The 18,780-nt window shown below is 38.6% G+C and overlaps 2 protein-coding genes across 13 annotated transcripts in view; one reads left to right on the forward strand and one right to left on the reverse strand.

Moving 5' to 3' along the window:
* Nucleotides 1–1,238: 1,238 nt before the first annotated feature.
* si:dkey-52l18.4 (uncharacterized protein LOC560708 homolog) lies at nucleotides 1,239–8,931 on the forward strand. Of its 2 annotated transcripts, none has more exons than XM_053647804.1 (5): nucleotides 1,239–1,544; nucleotides 2,049–2,393; nucleotides 5,796–5,942; nucleotides 6,107–6,135; nucleotides 7,654–8,931. In XM_053647804.1, the coding sequence occupies exons 1-5, from the start codon at nucleotides 1,451–1,453 to the stop codon at nucleotides 7,762–7,764; spliced, it is 726 nt and encodes a 241-aa protein (XP_053503779.1). In that variant the 5' UTR covers nucleotides 1,239–1,450; the 3' UTR covers nucleotides 7,765–8,931. The 2 variants fall into 2 exon arrangements, with proteins under 2 accessions (XP_053503779.1, XP_053503780.1); XM_053647805.1 differs by having other exon boundaries at nucleotides 2,049–2,375.
* Nucleotides 8,932–9,552: 621 nt separating this feature from the next.
* Nucleotides 9,553–18,780, reverse strand: part of rap1gap2a (RAP1 GTPase activating protein 2a) — a 107,183-nt gene continuing 97,955 nt past the window's right edge. For 10 of the 11 annotated variants that reach the window (XM_053647795.1, XM_053647792.1, XM_053647796.1 and 7 more), the window contains 3 exons: nucleotides 15,173–15,243; nucleotides 15,032–15,072; nucleotides 9,553–14,288 (listed from right to left, as the gene is read on the reverse strand). In XM_053647795.1, coding sequence (XP_053503770.1) covers nucleotides 15,208–15,243 — 36 coding nt within the window. In that variant the 3' untranslated portion in view covers nucleotides 9,553–14,288; nucleotides 15,032–15,072; nucleotides 15,173–15,207. The remainder of the gene's footprint in view (nucleotides 14,289–15,031; nucleotides 15,073–15,172; nucleotides 15,244–18,780) is intronic. The other variant, XM_053647790.1, reaches the window with a different exon arrangement.

Here is an 18,780-nt window from a genome sequence, read left to right on the forward strand (position 1 = left end):
TTCGGAAATTTCAACATTCAGTTTTGGAGCATTTGAAAGATATTACTTAAAAGGCTACACATCTGTATTTATACAGCATGTTGAATGACATGAAAAAAAAAATGGAAAAGAAATCATGAAATAAATAACTACTAACTATTCAAAATAAATACATTAAATAAAGTTGGCAAAAAAAGCACGAGTTTTTAAAAAATATATATATAATTACTAAACAAGTGTATTCAGGTTCAACCAACCCAGGGACAGGTGAAGACAATCAAGCCTGAGATACACAGATTATGAACGGATATAAACCTGAAAGCTGAATTACTGAATCTGCTTTTTAACTTTGTAAAAGGTATTTGAGTGTAGATCAGGACCTGCCCGATCCATCCTGATTCCCTACCTCTGGATGGAGCTCTCATCAACTGGAGGCTACATTCTACCACTGCGAATGACTCCAAGCAGAGCAGCCTGGAGATCGCTGAGGACGGTACCGCTTGAAGTACCATGGAAATGGTTCTGGACCTCAATTCCACATGGACGTTCTCGCTGTGGTTGCTGGGACTACGGTTGCTGCGATGGCCTTGGGACTGCGATTACCACATGCAGTTCTACACTCAGGTCTCCTTTAGTGAACAGTGGACTAGTTCAACAAACAGACTTCATATAAACACCATAATGAACTTTCTTTTACTTTCACACTATCCGTCGTTACCCAGATGAGGACGGGTTTCCTTCTGAGTCTGGTTCCTCTCAAGGTTTCTTCCTCGTATCATCTTAGGTAGTTTTCCCTCACCACCGTCACCACCGGCTCGCCAAATAGGGATAAATTCACACACTTAAAATCTCTCTCCTGTGTTTATATGATTCTGTAAAGCTGCTTCGAGACAATGTCCGTTGTTAAAAGCGCTACACAAATACAATTGAATTGATTTTTTTTTTGTGAAAACGTGAATGTTATTTCAATGTGAATATCAGAACACTAAAATAAGCTACTCTGAATTTCAAGGAGGTTAATTCAAAAGTAATAAACTACAGAAGTAAGCTTTTTAAACTAATATGAATTCAGTGCTATGAATTCAATGGTGTTTTGACTTCATTATTAAAAATGTAATGGCTTTTAACGTTACATCGTTACGTCTCTTTTTTTTTCATCCATACAAATCGATGTGCACGTTAACGCCAGTGTCTTAACTGATTCGATATCTCAGTACAGGAAGCCTGCAGTCTTTTTATGATGGAAAAAACCCCAAACACAGGAAACCCATGATCTCTGTTGCTTCCACTTTGGAAAATGAGTGTGTGGACTTCCTTCCTCATGAAACGCCTTTACAATGGACCTGAAACTGAAAAAGTCTGAAACTGAAATGAATCAAGTGAAAGCACAATGAACTCAGTGTGCTCCAGTCGTGAATTTAACGCCTTGTGCTAAAAACTATTTGTAGTCTTTTTACAAACCATCTGAGGAATGTTCGAGGACATGCTCATGACACACGATGCCAAAAATTCTTCTCGACGGATGTTTGTTCATACCATTCTGGTCTTGGCGTGTCATCTCCAAGGTACGTTTCACTTACTTCTGCTTTACTCTTTAATGTGTGGTGACTGTTACTCTTTTTTTGACTTGTTTGATTTTTGTTTTGGTCTTCAAGTCAGTTTTGGGGGATGTTTTGTTGTACGCATCTTTAAAAGAGACATTCATTTTCATAAACACAATCGACACACTGTGTGAGTACACTTAGTCTGGTTTCATCAACGCTCAGAAAGATCTGAAGGTAATAAGTAAGGAAGAAAACACATGGGGCCATGCCGTGATGGTATTATGAACCCGAGTTACCTTTAACACTCTGAAGTTGATTATTTTCCAATAAGAGCACACCCCAAAGTGTTTTATATCTCTAATACTACAGCAAATTATAAGCTTATAAGACAAAACTGCAGCGGACACTGGAGACTCCTTCCATAAACGTTCAAGAATTCAACAGTTCTGTGGTGTTTAATGAATAAAACTGACTGCTATATTGTCTTCATTTGACTTACCACACTTTTAATTCCTTCGCTTTCAGTGTGTGTGAGCGAGTGTGCGCCTGCAGTGTTAGCGAGCCGTAGGAACCTGTACAAACCCGAAGGGCAAAGCATATCTCTGTGGTGTGACGTCCTGCACTGTGGACAGAAATGGACAGGAGGATGGGGGATCAGACGAGGACATTTCATTTTCCTCACCGCATCTCCACGAGTCCACCTGTACAACGAAACCATCACATACAATACCACGCGCCTCTTCCTCGACATCCAAAACCTCAACCAATCAGATTCTGGGGCGTACCAATGCATCATCAAGTGGGAGGACAGCAACAGTCTGGGTCATGTCATACAGGTCAACGTGACTGCAGGTAGCATTGATCACTTCAGTACGTATCAGATATCTGTTCTCTACAAATTTCACCTAAGTAATATATATTAAAATTATCTAATGAATATCATTAACATGTTTATCCCAATCAGCTGTCACTAGCTTTATCTGAAACAGAGGACAAGATGAATCTATCTAACCATCCATCCATCCATCCATCCATCCACCAAAAAGACAGCCATATATATATAATTTCCTCAAAATAGAGAATAACCCAGAACCCTTTAAAATATACACCAAGTGGCCATAACATTAAAACCACTGACAGGTGACGTGAATAACGTTGATTACCTCATTACAATGGCACCTGTCAAGGGGTGGGATATATTAGACCGCAAGTAAACAGTCAGTTCTCAGTCTGTTGGCGAGCATAAGGATCTGAAGGTGGCCTGGTCTGATGAATCAGGTTTTCTTTTACATCATGTGGACGGCCGGGTGTGTGCGCGTCACTTACCTGGACAAGAGATGGCACCAGGATGCACTATGGAAAGTATGCAAGCTGGTGGAGGCAGTGTAGTGCTCTGGGCTGCTGGGAAACCTTGGGTCCTGGCATTCATGTGGATGTTACTTTGACATGTAATACCTACTTAAACATTGTTGCAGACCAAGTACACCCCTTCATGGCAACGGTATTCCCTAATCTCAGTGGTCTCTTTAGCAGGATAATGCGCTCTGACACACTGCAAAAACTGTTCAGGGACGGTTTGAGGAACATGACAAAGAGTTCAAGGTGGACTCGGCCTGCAAATTCCCCAGATCTCAATCCGATCGAGCGTCTGTGCGATGTTCTGGACAACCTCGCAACTTACCGGACTTAAAGGATCTGCTGTCAGGTCTTGGTGCCAGATACCACAGCACACCTTCAGAGGTCTTGTGGAGTCCATGTCTCGACGAGTCAGAGCTGTTTTGGTGGCACAAGGGGGACTTACACAATATTAGGCAGGTGGTTTTAATGTCATGGCTGACCAGTGTATATCACAATGTGGCGATTTTAGAAACTGTAATACCATCATGCAACAACAATAATAAGAGATATGTTTGTGATACGTAGTGGTTTTATTTTTGTTTCTGAATATCCGTTATATATATGGATGATTTACAATTATGTTAATCAATGTTGTTGTTGTTTTTTTTTTTTTAAACTAATTTACAAATTTTTCATTCATTCATTTATTAATACATTTACGATCAACGACACTTTTTTTTTCTTTACGTTTCAATTGATTCATTGAAATGTATAGTATTTCTTTGTTTCTGAAATTCTGATCATTACAAAAGCATAACGGAATACGTAAACTATGTTTATAATATAAACTGACCATCAAGAACATGATATATAAAAGGTCATACGAAATTCAGATCCGATATAAAACGATGACTGTTCCGAACACGTTCCGTAAATGTATTCTGAAAAACACTGGAATGCAAGTTAAACATTTGGTTGTGGAACTTGCATAAAAGCAGGTAGACAGATGAACAGACAGACAGACAGACAGATAGACAGATATGCCTATTCGCTGACCAGGTCCGGACTGGAAAGGGCTTCAAGTGCAGGTCAGTTTCATCTGTAAATACTGTACTTTTTTCTTCGTTAACTGTAGCGCCATTATTACTATCATCACTCAAAATACTGTATGCCAAAGGAGATTCATATTATTTATTGTAATGTTACTTGAGTAATTTAGCAGACAAATATTCACATTCATATCGGTAGGTAGGGAGCAGGGAGACAGGGGCGGTAGTGCAGACATCAACAAAAATGAGTCATAAAAATGCAGTAACATTTTATTAGGATTTTTCTAAAAAGATATTGTCGTAATGTAATTTATTATTGTACTATTTTTGTACTGTTTAAAACGGTTTTTTTTTACAAATGAAGGCGGCAGTCAACCTAGCACTAGGTCTGGTGCAGTGATTGATCACACATCAGATTCAGCCAGGGAGTGAAATGACAGGTAGATGATGGAGAAAGACAGTACAATGCAGCCGACTGTGAGAGCGAAAGCCAGAGGTTACATGGAGACATTACTCAGATATGAGCCCATACTCACAGCGCAGAGTGTCCTTCGAATATTTGCTCAAACTACACCACTGTGTCAAAGGACCTTCAGACGAGCGGCATGGACTTGCTGACCGCTCGACGCATGGTTATGGGAACTGAAGACAACTTGAAAAGGTTCAGCTGGGATTTTGAAGGTCTACAGGAGCAGGATGATTATGACTTTCAAGTCCCAGAAAAAATAGGCGAAGAAAAAAGAAATCCATGCCAGGTGAGATGGCAACTTTCAGGATGAGCCACTTTCAGATTCTTTGAAAGAATATAGAGTCAAAGTCCACAACGCCATCATGGACTCTGTCCAAGATAGCATCACCACTGATGCACAGCAAGCGCAGCTCCGTGTTCGGATTTTGCCTGCATGGATCCTAAAAATTTTGCTGAAATACAACAAAATGGGCTCCCAAAGTCAGCTCTAGTAGAACTTTGCAAATTTTTGATCATCTTTGATGATGGTGCCACAGCGGAGACATTACAGGCAGACCTGACAAACGTGGTAACACACTGAGAAAGGCTGAAGATAGCTATAGTGTAAAGACAGTGAAGGAGCTCTCAGGAGAAGATGCCAACCTTTCAGGTGCTGATGAGAGCTTGGAGTTGGTGAGCACAGTTTGATCGACTTGCAAAAAACTGTGCGATATGTTGCCATATCCTCCTGTCTAAACGCAACCTTCTCACTGATACCCATCATGTCAATGGACTGGGCTACAAATTTTTGTTTTTTAGAATCCTGTGAAAGAAGCTTCTCCACGTTGAAGCTTGTGAAGAACAGACCTCGATTAATCAGGAACACCGCGAGGCTTTCATGTTAACGTCAGCCGAGAGGGAGATACTTGTTGGAACTGACATTGACGACATTGTTGAGAAAGTCTTACGCAACCTGCTGACCTTTTCGTTTGACCTCTCTTCTGCAGTTAATGTACATTCACGAGTGAGAAGTACAGTAGCGAGGTAACGGCAGCTTTGGAGTTCTGGCGTAAACGCTTGGTATGACGTTCTGTGCAGATCCATGTAATCTGACATTAGGACTGCTTTACTTCTAGGTTGGTTGTTTATGTTTTTATGTGATGGTCATACTGTGTAGTAAATTGAATTTACAGGGAAAAAATAGGGTTTGTCCGTGGTTTCTAAATTTGCTTTGGGTGCATAGGATGGTCTGGATGTGTGTATAGCCTGAAATCGTGTCCCAGTCCGGCCCGGTCGCTGACTCAGAACTAACCTCAACATTGAATCTAAAAAACAACAACAACAACAACACAGAATAGAAAAGAAAAACAAACTTCAGTTGAAGGAAATGAAAGGTCAGTAAGCCTAACTTGCATGCTTGTCTTGTTTTTGTCGTAGTGCCTGAACCCACAGGGAGGAAACTTTCTTACAGGTTGTTGGTTTGTGGTGCAGCCAGTCTGTGTTTTCCTCTGGCTCTCGCTCTGGCCTGCTGTTTCTCCCGCCGGCCTGCACCTCCGGTCCCTCCTCCACGCTCCCGAAACAGCTGTGAGATCTTAATCTTACACTTAATAACGTTCTCATCCTGCCAGTGTGTGAAGACAGCCATATTTCCTGTCCGTGTTCTGTCTCGCTATTGGAATTGTTTACAGTCCATTTCAGTGAACAGCTTCATGCCATGTTATTAACAGCTTCTTTCTTTCTGTCTGTAGCCACAGCTCGGGTCAAACCAAAAGCTGATGTAAGTATTTCTACTACTCTACATGTTCTCTCTAATAATCTTTCAGCTCATCTGGATCCTTCATTACTTTTGAGTTTTGTGCTGGAGCTACGAGGATAACAGATCATGGAAGTCTGTTTCATCGAAAAAGTTTCTATAGATATGTGCATTCAGAATTTCTGACACGGTTTAGAGCAAAGTCAACTCCAAACACGAACAAACCTTCACCGTATAGCCGAACACTGGAATATTACGAAGCTATCTACGACAACAAGAATGACCGAGGTGTAACGAATCGGCTCTTCGACTCGGCACGTTGGGGTGAATTTTCAAAAGCCGGCTCACGCGAATCGTTGTTTTAAACAGACATCCGATGCGCTTAGTCTTGCAGTATAACTTAATCGATATGATTCCACGGAAACTTCTTTTCAACATCTGAGCCTGAACGGTGAGACGTTGAGTTTGATTCTCTGATTCAACGATTAGATAAATAGATTGTGTTTTGAAAATGTAATTATGATGCCATTTTATTAATTAGAGGGTAGAGTAAGAGCTCATGAAACAATATCAGTCAAGAACAATCAGGGGCTAGAACAATATGGAAACTACGCCCGGTTTAGGAAGAAGAAGAAGAAGAAGAAAAAAAGAAATGACAGTGAATCATTTGGGAGCCAAAAAGGAGTTGACTCTTTTCAGTGAACAGAGCCAAATGATTTGACTCACCGAAAACAGTCCGAACAAGCTGGAAGTGATGTAATTAATTAATTAATATTTCCTGTGATGCTTAACAAAGAATATTTTTAACATAAATTAACAACATTCAACAAATATATACATTTTGGGGATTCGTTTATTGACGTTTTTTAAATGTGTGAGATATACTTGCATGCTTATCTCTAGTGACACTTCCCTTAAAGCTTGCGTCATCACACTGGCATAAATATGTCATGAAATAAGTCATTGCGTCACTGCTGTGAGTTGCTATGGCAGTTTACGTTTAGTAATACAAGAGTGTCATGTTACCTGTCATTGCCATAGCAACAGACAGTTTGATGCTAATTATGTTGCGTTCTCCAGTTAGGAAGAGCACGTTATATGAAATTTCTGTAATAAAAACGTCACATGCTAACCGATGTAACAAATGCTAAAACATGAACTACAATAAACTTAGCAAAAAAAAAAAACTAGCATGTAACATACGGTACACATTATGGCTTCTATCAACATTATTTGTAATAATAAAGTCACTACTATTAGACTGGACATGTAATGACATGAAAATGACATCTTATGACACATTATAATCATGTTATGTCAGTCTTATGATGCAGGATTTAAGTAAAATGTTACTGTAGCTACAGTACATTTCCTTGTAGCTTCAGTGCAAAACAAAAGAAGCAAACGTCAGACCTCGAGCTGTTCGACTAGTTTCGGAAAATTGCGTGAATTTGATTGTTTGCGGAACTTATCGTTTGATTATATAAACTGCTGGGGAATTTTGGTTGAAACATGAGCATGTGGGATTGATTGTTTGTGCAGGTGGTGTATGCGGTTGTGGCTAGGGATCGTCCAAGACAGCAGAGAACAACTCAAGCAAGGACGGCCAGTACGGCAGTGCTTTACTCCACTGTGAACTTCTCCAACGCTTAATCCTCACAGGAGGACGTCTGGTGTTTTGAACACTTTCTAAACGCTTTCACGCTGTGATTAAGGGGTTATTCTCAGTAACTCAGGATAAAATAACGACTCTACTGGAAAACATCCTTAGAAAGCGAACGGAAAATGATCGATCAGAATTAAGAATCTCACGGCAAGACTGTAGAAATGAAATGAATACTTTAGCTTAAAATGAAATGTACAGTTTGCCCACTTACCACAGTGCAGCTGATCAGCCAAAACATTTACGCTCCTGTTTTGCTGTATTTAGCTATAAGGCTAATGTGACTAGCAAGTAATAAAAGCTTAAGGCTACCAGTTTAACATTACGCGAATTGCCTCAAGATTATCTCAATCAGACTAATGTGATTTCCAGCACTGTATGACACAGATATATATGTTGTTACTGAGTCAAATGTGTGATGACTGATATAGTTTGCACCATGCTAATCACGCTAGCCGTACACTTACATCTCACACTGTAGCTACATTGGCCTCTGAAGATGCAAATATCAGACACCAAATACTGAATTATTGACGGTACAATTGGAAAAATATTTTTCAATTTTACTTTTGGCTAAACTATTCATTTAAACACACGGCTCATTGGCCGATTGCTTTAAAGGACGTAAATCGCTAGCTAATTGTTTTGCCCTCTTAATTGTTTCTTACAAACCAGTTGAAAACATGGTTAGGATCACATCTGTATTATAATTGTTTTTTATTATTATTATTACCTGACTGTAAAATGTGAAAATGTGTAAATAAATGCAATACAATGTAAAAATAAAAAGGGCTCAAAACACTAAGTTGCTATTTTTTCCATAGCATATATTTTTTTAACAGTAGCTGCGCTGGCTGAGAGAGCCGGCTGCACTCGTATCGCTATCGCGGTACGTCGATGCCATACGTCACAGCGACGTGGCGTCGGCGCCGTCTCAAGTCGGACAAAAATTCTAACCGGCATGCACTGCTTCAAGTCAGAAGTCGATCGTTCTGCCAACGCCGCATGAAGTCAAACATAGACTTTTCTCAACTTTGTCGCATCGCTGGACACGCCCACATCTAGCCACCAACGGTCGCTGTCAGTCATGTCACTGGAAGTCAGCAGCACTCATTGAAAATGAATGGTCGCCATTCACTTTGTCACTGTATTTGTGAACGTACCGTACCTTCACCCTTGGCCTCGTTGGTCGCTCCTCTGACTCTCTTTACCTAGTTGTGGACTTTCAGTTGATGGCCTCTTCTAGACAGAGTTGAGGATTTGACATTCTTTCAATTGCTTTTAATGTCGCGCCGCTATATGTTCAACTTTTGGAACATTTTTTTTTTTTTATAAACCCTGACTGATCTGACTTCATCAGAACTTTATCATGGAATTGGTTTGATGGCTCCTTGATCTTCATAATGGTGGTTATTTAGGTCTATAAAACTGGTGTATTTATATTGAAATCACATGACACTTTACTTGCACTAATCTCAACTTATCACACCGGAGCTAATTTAGTATATAATTTTGCAAACTATATTGATGATTTTTTTTTTTGTTTGTTTGTTTTTTTGCCCCCGTTTTAATATTATGGGCTATTTTATGTAACTTCAATCCTAATCAAGTCCATTTCAGTTCCAGGTTGTAACACTACATACTGTGGAATAGCTCAGGGGGAGTACATACTTCTGCAACACTGTAGCTCTAGCCAGTGTTAGACGTTTGCTATTTATTACACAGGATTTGCAAATGCGTGTGAATTTCTTTATCTTTGTGATCGAAGGGACGACGTATTTGACACAAAATACAACATTTTATTTCATAATAAATTCTCAATGGCACAGTACATAACCAAATATACATATACAGGAATAATCTTTAAATAATCTGCAGTTATTTACGTCTCAGTTTACTCTGCAATTATGTTTTACAGACATTGAAACAAGGTTTAAAAGCAATAAATTATGTCGGTATCAAACTAAAACTCCTGAGCAGTAGCAGCGCTACTCCACACACACTCTCTGCCCAAACTTTCCGGTACACACTCCGCTCTGGACAGGTATACGCCATGTGCTTTAAGCTCTCACTGCAGGTAAAGCGTACACCGTACACCGATTTACTCACTCACAACCTACCGTCTGATAAACGTTTCAGTTTCTCACACGTCAGAAAGTGCTTTTTTGCTTGCTCGTTATAGAAATGAAAATCAAACCACACATTCACAAGTCACTTTTTTTTTCTTTTCTTTTCTTTTCTTTTTTTTTTTTTTTTTTAAACATAAACATAAACAAAGTACAGGAGTGCTGGAGCTATTATTTTTTGGCATATGTACAATTCAAGTCGAGGGAAGATAAATCTGAATAAAATAAGATTTTTCTTTCTTTATGAGAGTCTAGAGGAAAAAAAAAAAATAAGGCATAATATCGAGGTGGGATATTTTCTTGGTATTTTCCGAGCAGGATATTAGGCTTGAGCTCTGAAAAACACATACACAGTCCTCCCTCACTCTTACACACTCTCTGTTAAAGGTTTATGATGATAGCTAGCTAGCATGGCATACTAACATTAAATATTAGCTAATTTAGTCATTGTTGGATGACTAGCATTAACCCCAACTAGTGTAGCGATTAGCTAATTGGATCTTAGCATTATTATGAAAAGACATGGTTAGACGTTCTGCTGCTATATTGAAATTGTATCCGCTTGTTTTATTAGTTTAAAAATCTCAGTTAGCTCTTAATGTTGGTTAGCTAGCAAAAACATGAGCATCATTTTAAATATTAGGTAATTTAGCTATTGTGAACTAACATTAACTGGTCAGCTAACAATACCACCTAGTTACTTTAGCTAATGTTACCTAATATTAGCTAGCTAACTAACATTAACTGCTAGATAATTTAGCTAGAGTTAACCAACATTAACTTCTGACTAGTGTAGCGAATTCCTTGCCAGTTAGCTAATTTATCTACTGGTAGGTAAGGGGTCATTCCTATGTTTCCAGGATCCTATGTTCCCCAGTTCAATATTCTGTTAACACACATCAAGTAAAGTTTTCCGAAAGGTTTTACGTACTCAGGACTCATTTTTCTAGGGCCCTATTCAATTTATGAATAAACACCAAAGACATACAAACCTATCAAACCGACAAAAATACACTACAAAGTGAAACTCGTAGTTCTTTCAGTCATTTTAGCGCGCATCGATGTATGACACGATCGGAAAAAGTCGGATTTATCATAAAACGTAAAGCCTCGGGTGTTATCGTTGTTTATAAGACGACCAGACCGATAAAATATAAATTTTTTCTAACTAGGCTAGTTTGGTGTCGCTAGCCAAGGGGAGGCACAGCTAAGCTATCACTGCATGGGTTGTGAAGTACGGTATCTTTCCTGATGCTCTGCTCATATCATGTTCACGTGAACTGGAACTCGTGTAGACATTTATACACCTTGTTTTCCTGCTCAGCGTCAGAGGATCTTACTGTTTCAGTTTCAACACATTTACTGGTTTAAATTTTTTTTTTTTTAATCGCCGTATATCCATTTTCCCTCACACCGACTGTGCGAGATAGCGTTTGGCAGAATTGAGAGCCGTGAGACAATAAGACACGAGTGTTTCCACGTATTTTCCTGTAAAACCTGTCTGATCGGTTCTCTTTTACTGACGTTCGGTTACGTAGTGACAAACCGCTCCAAGTGGAAAATTATTCGGGGCAAAACGTGATTTTAAATAATTTTTTACTTAATATTGTTTTCTTAGCAATAAATTTGTAACGCAAATAACGTAATCGTATTGACATCAGTAACTGTCATCAAATGACGTACATTTAAAATGTCATGCGTTACACTACTACGTTATCAGGAAAACTTTGTAACTTTGTTACTTTGTAGCACGTTACACTCAACTTTATCCATACATGAACAATAGTGAAATGTTTACACTAAACTGAAGAAATGCCATACTGTCACCTATAAAACACAGTAAACGGTCATAAAATGAACTAAATGTTAAGTATGAACAGCTCACTCGCTTATGCTGAAGCCTAACTCCAGCTTTACATCACCATGTGTTCACTAGTAACTCTGGGGAACATAGGACCATGAGAACATGGATACACTCCCACTGGTAGCTACCATTAGCTAACTAAACAGCTGTATCTCGGAACTAGAACGATCATATTAGCTCCTTTTTTCTCCCTTTAAAAAAATCTCTGTTAGCGGTTAATCCCTGCTGAAAAATCCAGATTGGACAGACCAGCTGGAATTTTCAGCAAGGATATCAATTAGCTAGCTAACATAGGCTAGTATAGCTGTTTTTATCTAACTAACCAATAGTACCAGTTTGCTAACCTAGCTAAGGTTAGCTAGCTAACAAAATAGGAATTCCTTTAAGAATCGTGTGCTTACTTTATCTTCAGAATGACGTAAGTTTACAATATAACGTATAGACTTGATATTGATATTTTAGTGGTAGAAAAATAGCCACCTGGTTGACATTTTACAAGAAATGTCTTTTCTTGCATCTTCTTTCACACTTATGGTTGTTTATTTGAAAAAAAATAAAAAATAAAATACATGATTAGAGCTACAGAACTAACGTATTGGTGATTCTGCTATTTAAATTTGAAGTTTTGTTAGATATTTGAATTGTATTCAGTTGTATTTAGGTTGTAGTTGGGTGAAGTAAGCTAGGTATATTGAACTGAGGTAAAATTAATCGCGTACGTCCACAAAGATGGCTTGTATCTAATGGGACAGGACATTTAGCTTAAGTTTTGAGGGAATATCATTTGGACATGTTATTGCACTGGCAACTTTTGAATGCTACAACCCCTGTTAAGCAATTTCACCTAAATCAGTGAGGCGGTCTTCATTTATGTACCTAACAACTGGGAGAAAATTGCCTTTCAACCAACCAAATTAGCAATCCATTAGTGTTATATCGGCAAATTATGCTTAAAAACAACAACAACAAACAAACAAAACTGCCCTAGTGTTTTTGGCTACTCATATTTTGTTAGTTAAAAAAAATGACCCAAGGATAATATTTTATGTATATTGTTAGATTAAGTTTGCACTGGATAGGTCTGAATCAGTAATATGGCTAATGTTCAGGAGTATATTGAAATCTGTATAAACATATGGACAAAGCACTGGTTCTGAACATTTAAATAACATTTCACAGTGTCTTATGTGTGTATATCTATTACAAAGTATTAGTCATTGACTAATAACGTTGGCTTGGTCACAGACAGGAACTGTAAAGTTACTAATGCATAAGCTATAAGACATTCAAGTTGAAAGTCAATAAAGTAGCACGTTGAAAAAAAAAGTATCTGTGGTGGTCGGGGAGAACTTATCGCACGTTTGGAAAACAGCCCAGAAAAGACTGTAGAAAAATATCTATGTTTTATAACTGTCTTGTCTTGTGAATGTTCTGCCAATTGCATACTCGGGCTCCACTACTTCAAGAAACTATACATATATTTCACCAAAACAACCATTTTATTCACTTTTTAAATTCCTGCAAAGATCATTTTTGGTAAGAAACCAGTAACAACAGTAAATGTGCCTAAAGACATCTTGCTAGCCAAGGGAATGCCACTCTTTGATCAGGCTTTTGGCTAGCTAGGTGCCATCTCAAAAGGACATGAGCATAATAAATTCGTTTTGTGATCAGATATCGGGCTGTTAAAATGTTTGCGAGGCCAGAATCTTTCAAATGTTTTCATGTTGGCGGTGAACCACATTTTAAAATGCTAGAAACGTACACGCGATGGAAACATATTTCAGGAAAGGCTGTAGTTTTCACAACTATATATAGTAAAATGTCAAAAATTTCAATCATGTGAATTTTCATGGTTTTCCCAGGCCACCACACATAGAGACTCTCATACTTGGCCAGTAAGTAGTGTCTGTACACCACAGACGTTGCTTAAATCATTTTTTTTTTTTAGCTGTATTTGCATTATGGCTTGCACTAGACTCAGCTGTAACTTTGCTGTATTGTTGTGTCTGTTGTCTTTCATCATTACGTATTACATAGAAGTCATCGCAATTAACATAGTTAAAACTAAAAAAAATAATAATCATTTGAAGCCACTTTCACCACAACGAACACAACACATGTACCACATGCCTCTTCTCAAATATTGATGTATCCAAAAAAAATAAATAAATAAATGGTGGCACTGATTTGTTTTGTTATTATGCAAATTTTTTTTTTTTTTGCACATTATCTGCTACCTGTGTGATGTGAAGCAACTTTGACCACAAAATGAACCTTTCACAGGTTTGAAACAGTCTCATTTGTGGCCTTCTCTTCTGTTAAGACTTGCTTTGGCATCTTGGCGTCGTCCGCTCTGTGTGTGTGAATTTCTGTGTGTGTGTGTGTGTGTGTGTGTATGTTTGTGTGCAGTTTATAAAGGTGTGTGTTGGAGAGCAGTGATGAAGGTGGTTGCGTTGCGTACAGCAGATGGTCCCTTCTCGCTTTGACAGAAAGTCTCTTGGCTCCAGTTAAGCTACACTGCCTAGAAATGAGAAGATAATAATAAAAAATAATAAAATAAAAACCCATCCTAAGTCGGCAGTTTATTAGTTATATCTGCATTTGACCATTTTAGCAAGTATATCTATTATATAGGTCACATCATAGATGTAACTGTAACATTATTTTTAAAAGGTTTGGAATAAATAAATAAATATATTTAATGTGTTTCATGTGGGGCAAAATCAAAACAAGAGGGATATGTAAGGTGCATTAATCAAGGGCAATAATACAGGAGTATAAGAAAAGAGATCAGAAAAAACCGAACAAAACCTCGGAAATGCTTTTATATTCTGGGAACGAACGCGTAATAATGATTTAATCATTTAATTTAAATCACAAGTATATAAACAGGGAGTAAATGAGGAAGTAATGATGATCAGGTCCAGAGTTTAGATGACTGGGAAGTGGCCTAGTGTTCTGGTCATGGGGACCCCTGGTGGTGTGGGGTGGAATTGAGACGTGATACAGTCAGAGTTTTAATTAGGAATTAATAATTTGGATGGTGGGGCATTCTCAGCACTGCAGTCTTTTTTTTTCCGTGGATAGATTTTGCATGTAGAGGAGTCTGAGAAATGATACCTACAGTACAAAGTGACCTTATAGTAGGTGTACCTGATAAACTGGAAACTAAGGACTAAAGCTGATGTCAAGTTACCAATGCGGAGAAAACAAATCGCCGCAAAAATAGCATTATAGCCTTAGTGTATAGCCGAAAAGAATTACCTGCTCATTCCCTGTAGTCGCTCCTGTCTCTCTCAATGCCCCTGAAACAGAGAGGACACAGAATGCAGCTCATACAATATCATTTCCTCAGTGAAGGTTACCAGAAGAGTTCAAAGAGCCCTCACAGACCGCTTTACTCACTGTAGTCATGTGACTCAGCTTGTCAAAACGAAACTTCAGGTTTGACTTAGGTGAAATTTTACTTTTCCCGTCTGAGAAAGAAAAAGAGAACTAGATCTTAGCGCAGTCAACAGCTGTGTTTGTGTGTGTGCTGTGAGCATGGCCTGGCATGCCATGCCCATGTTTGTGTGAGGGGACGTATGTGATTATGTACTGTATCTACATTTTCATTGTCAGTAGGAATGCAGCAGGGAATAGTTCTGGTTCTCCACACTGAGGTTGGGGCTGAATGCAGCGAGCACCGCCGAATTTGTTTGACTGTTCTGGGGGAACATTGCACACCAGTGCCCTGTAACTGTAAAACATTCTCACTTACTACAGCACCCTAGAGCACTAATGCAGCCTGGTGGCCCAGAGGATCGAATTAGATGGCTAGACTAAAATCAAGTTTTGCATTTTGACTGTGCTGTGTAGTGCACATACTATCAAATGTGGTCTGTTCTTAATCTATTCAGTGCTTGTTTCATATAAGTACTATACTATGTGTATATACTTTTCTATTCTTTGCTATATTATGTAATTTTATATTGTGCTATGCTGTAACACATTATGGTAAAACTGTTACGACATGCTGCTTTATAATGGTGCTGTGGTGTGCTGTGTTTTATAACTGTGCTGTGCTGCATTATACTGGTTTGTAGTACTCTATGGTGACTGTGCTGTATTGCTTGTAGCCGCTGTCTTGTTTTGTAACTGTGCTGTGTAGTTTTATTTTGTAGCTGTTTTGTAACTGTGCTGTGTTTCGTTTGGTAACTGTGTTTGATCTGATAACTGGGCTGTGTTGTTTTGTAATTGTGCGGTATTCGGTAGTGGTGCTGTGTTGTTTTTGAACTGTGCAGTTGTATTTTGTAGCTGTGCTGCATTGTTCTGTAAATGTGCTGGTAACTGTGCTGTGGTGGGCTGTTTTGTAATTGTGCAGTATTTGGTAGTGGTGCTGTGTTGTTTTTGAACTGTGCAGTTGTATTTTGTAGCTGTGCTGCATTGTTCTGTAACTGTGCTGTTCTGTTTTGTAATTGCTGTCTTGTTTTGTAACTGTGCTGTGTAGTTGTATAACTGTGCAGGTTTATTTTGTAGCTGGGTTGTGTAATTGTGTTGTGATGTTTTATAACAGTGCATTTTATTTTGTAGCTGTGCTGCGTTGTGTAATTGTGCTATGTTTGGTAACTGTGCTTTGTTGTTTTGTAGCTGTGTTGTGTTGTTTTTTTTTTTGTTTGTTTGTTTGTTTTATGTGGAGTGTTTTATACCAGTGCTGAGCTTCCTGTGCTATAACAACTGTGCTCTGCTGTCTTGCAATGAACTGTTTTGTAGTACTGTTTGGCGACTGTGCTCTGTTGTTTTATAAATGTGTTGTGTTTTTGGTGATAATGCTGTGTAATTGTATAACTGTGCAGTTATATTTTTTAGCTGTACTGTACCATGTAATTCCATAACATACTGTGCTGTGTTGTTAGGTAACTGTGCTGTGTAGATTAATTACTGTGCAGTTTTGTAGCTGTGCCGTACCATGTCTCATAACAACCTGTGCTGTGTTGCTTTTTATCTGTGCATTGTTTGGTGGCTGTGCTATGCTCATTTGAATCTGCTGTCTTGTTCTGTGACTGTGCTGTGTCGTTTCATACTTATGTTGCGTTGTTTGGCCATTGTGTTTTGCCACCTGTAACTACTGTAACATTTCTGTGCCTTCTTGGTGGTTCTGTGTTGTTTTGCAACTGTACCATGTTGTTTTGCCACCTTCCTGTGCTGTAACAATGCTGTGCAACTTTATGAGGTACAATACTCTGCTGTAACAATTCTGTGGCTTTTTTGTGACAATGTTTTCTACCATGGCAATTCATAACACGCTGTGCTGTGTTGTAAATGTGCTATGTTATTTCATAACTGTGCTGTGCTGTGCTGTTTTGTAACTGCTGTGCTGTTTTGAACTGTGCTGTTTGCTTTTGAAACTTTGCTGTGTTTGTGCTTTGTTTTATAATGTGCTGTAGCTGTGACTGTATTGTGCTGTTTGTTACCTGTGCTGTGTTGTTTTATAACTATGCTGTGTTGGTTTGTAATTATGCTATGTTTGGTAACTGTGCTGTGTTAATGATAATGATAAGGATAATGAGCCTTTATTGATCACATATACATTACAGCACAGTGAAATTCTTTTCTTCGCATACCCCAGCATGTCAGGAAGCTGGGATCAGAGCGCAGGGTCAGGTATGATACGGCGCCCCCTGGAGCAGAGAGGGTTAAGGGCCTTGCTCAAGGGCCCAACAGTGGCAGCTTGGCAGTGCTGGGGCTTGAACCTCCGACCTTCCGATCAGTAACCCAGAGCCTAACAGTGCTGGGGCTTGAACCCCCAACCTTCTGATCAGCCTTAACCGCCAAGCCACCACCAAGTTGTTTTGTTACAGCTGTATTCTTTGGTATTTATGCTGTGTTTGGTAACTGTACTGTGTTTTTTAATTGCACTATGTTTTTTGTAATTGTGCTGTGCTGTTTTGTAACTGCTGTGTTATTTGGTAATTATGCTGTGTTTGGTAACTGTGCTGTGTTGTTTTGTAACTGCGTTGTGTTGTTTTGTAATTGTGCCATGTTTTGTAACTGTGCTGTGCTGTTTTGTAACTGTGCTGTTTTGTAACTGCTGTGTTATTTGGTAATTATGCTGTGTTTGGTTACTGTGCTGTGTTGTTTTGTAACTGCATTGTGTTGTTTTGTAATTGTGCCATGTTTTGTAACTGTGCTGTACTGTTTGGTAACTGCTGTGTTATTTGGTAATTATGCTGTGTTTGGTAACTGTGCTGTGTTGTTTTATAACTGCATTGTGTTGTTTTGTAATTGTGCCATGTTTTGTAACTGTGCTGTGCTGTTTTGTAATTGTGCTGTACTGTTTTGTAACTGTGTTGTTTTGTAACTGTGCTGTACTGTTTTGTAACTGTGTTGTTTTGTAACTGTGCTGTACTGTTTTGTAACTGTTCTGTTTTGTAACTGCTGTGTTATTTGGTAATTATGCTGTGTTTGGTAACTGTGCTGTGTTGTTTTATAACTGCATTGTGTTGTTTTGTAATTGTGCCATGTTTTGTAACTGTGCTGTACTGTTTTGTAACTGTGCTGTTTTGTAACTGTGCTGTACTGTTTTGTAACTGTTCTGTTTTGTAACTGCTGTGTTATTTGGTAATTATGCTGTGTTTGGTAACTGTGCTGTGTTGTTTAACTGCATTGTGTTGTTTTGTAATTGTGCCATGTTTTGTAACTGTGCTGTACTGTTTTGTAACTGTGCTGTTTTGTAACTGTGCTGTACTGTTTTGTAACTGTGCTGTTTTGTAACTGTGCTGTACTGTTTTGTAACTGTGCTGTTTGGTAACTGCTGTGTTATTTGGTAATTATGCTGTGTTTGGTAACTGTGCTGTGTTGTTTAACTGCATTGTGTTGTTTTGTAACTGTGCTGTTTTGTAACTGTGCTGTACTGTTTTGTAACTGTGCTGTTTTGTAACTGTGCTGTACTGTTTTGTAACTGTTCTGTTTGGTAACTGCTGTGTTATTTGGTAATTATGCTGTGTTTGGTCACTGTACTGTGTTGTCTTATA

This window comes from Ictalurus furcatus, chromosome 17 (assembly GCF_023375685.1).
Source record: "Ictalurus furcatus strain D&B chromosome 17, Billie_1.0, whole genome shotgun sequence".
Classification (NCBI taxonomy): Eukaryota; Metazoa; Chordata; class Actinopteri; order Siluriformes; family Ictaluridae; genus Ictalurus; species Ictalurus furcatus.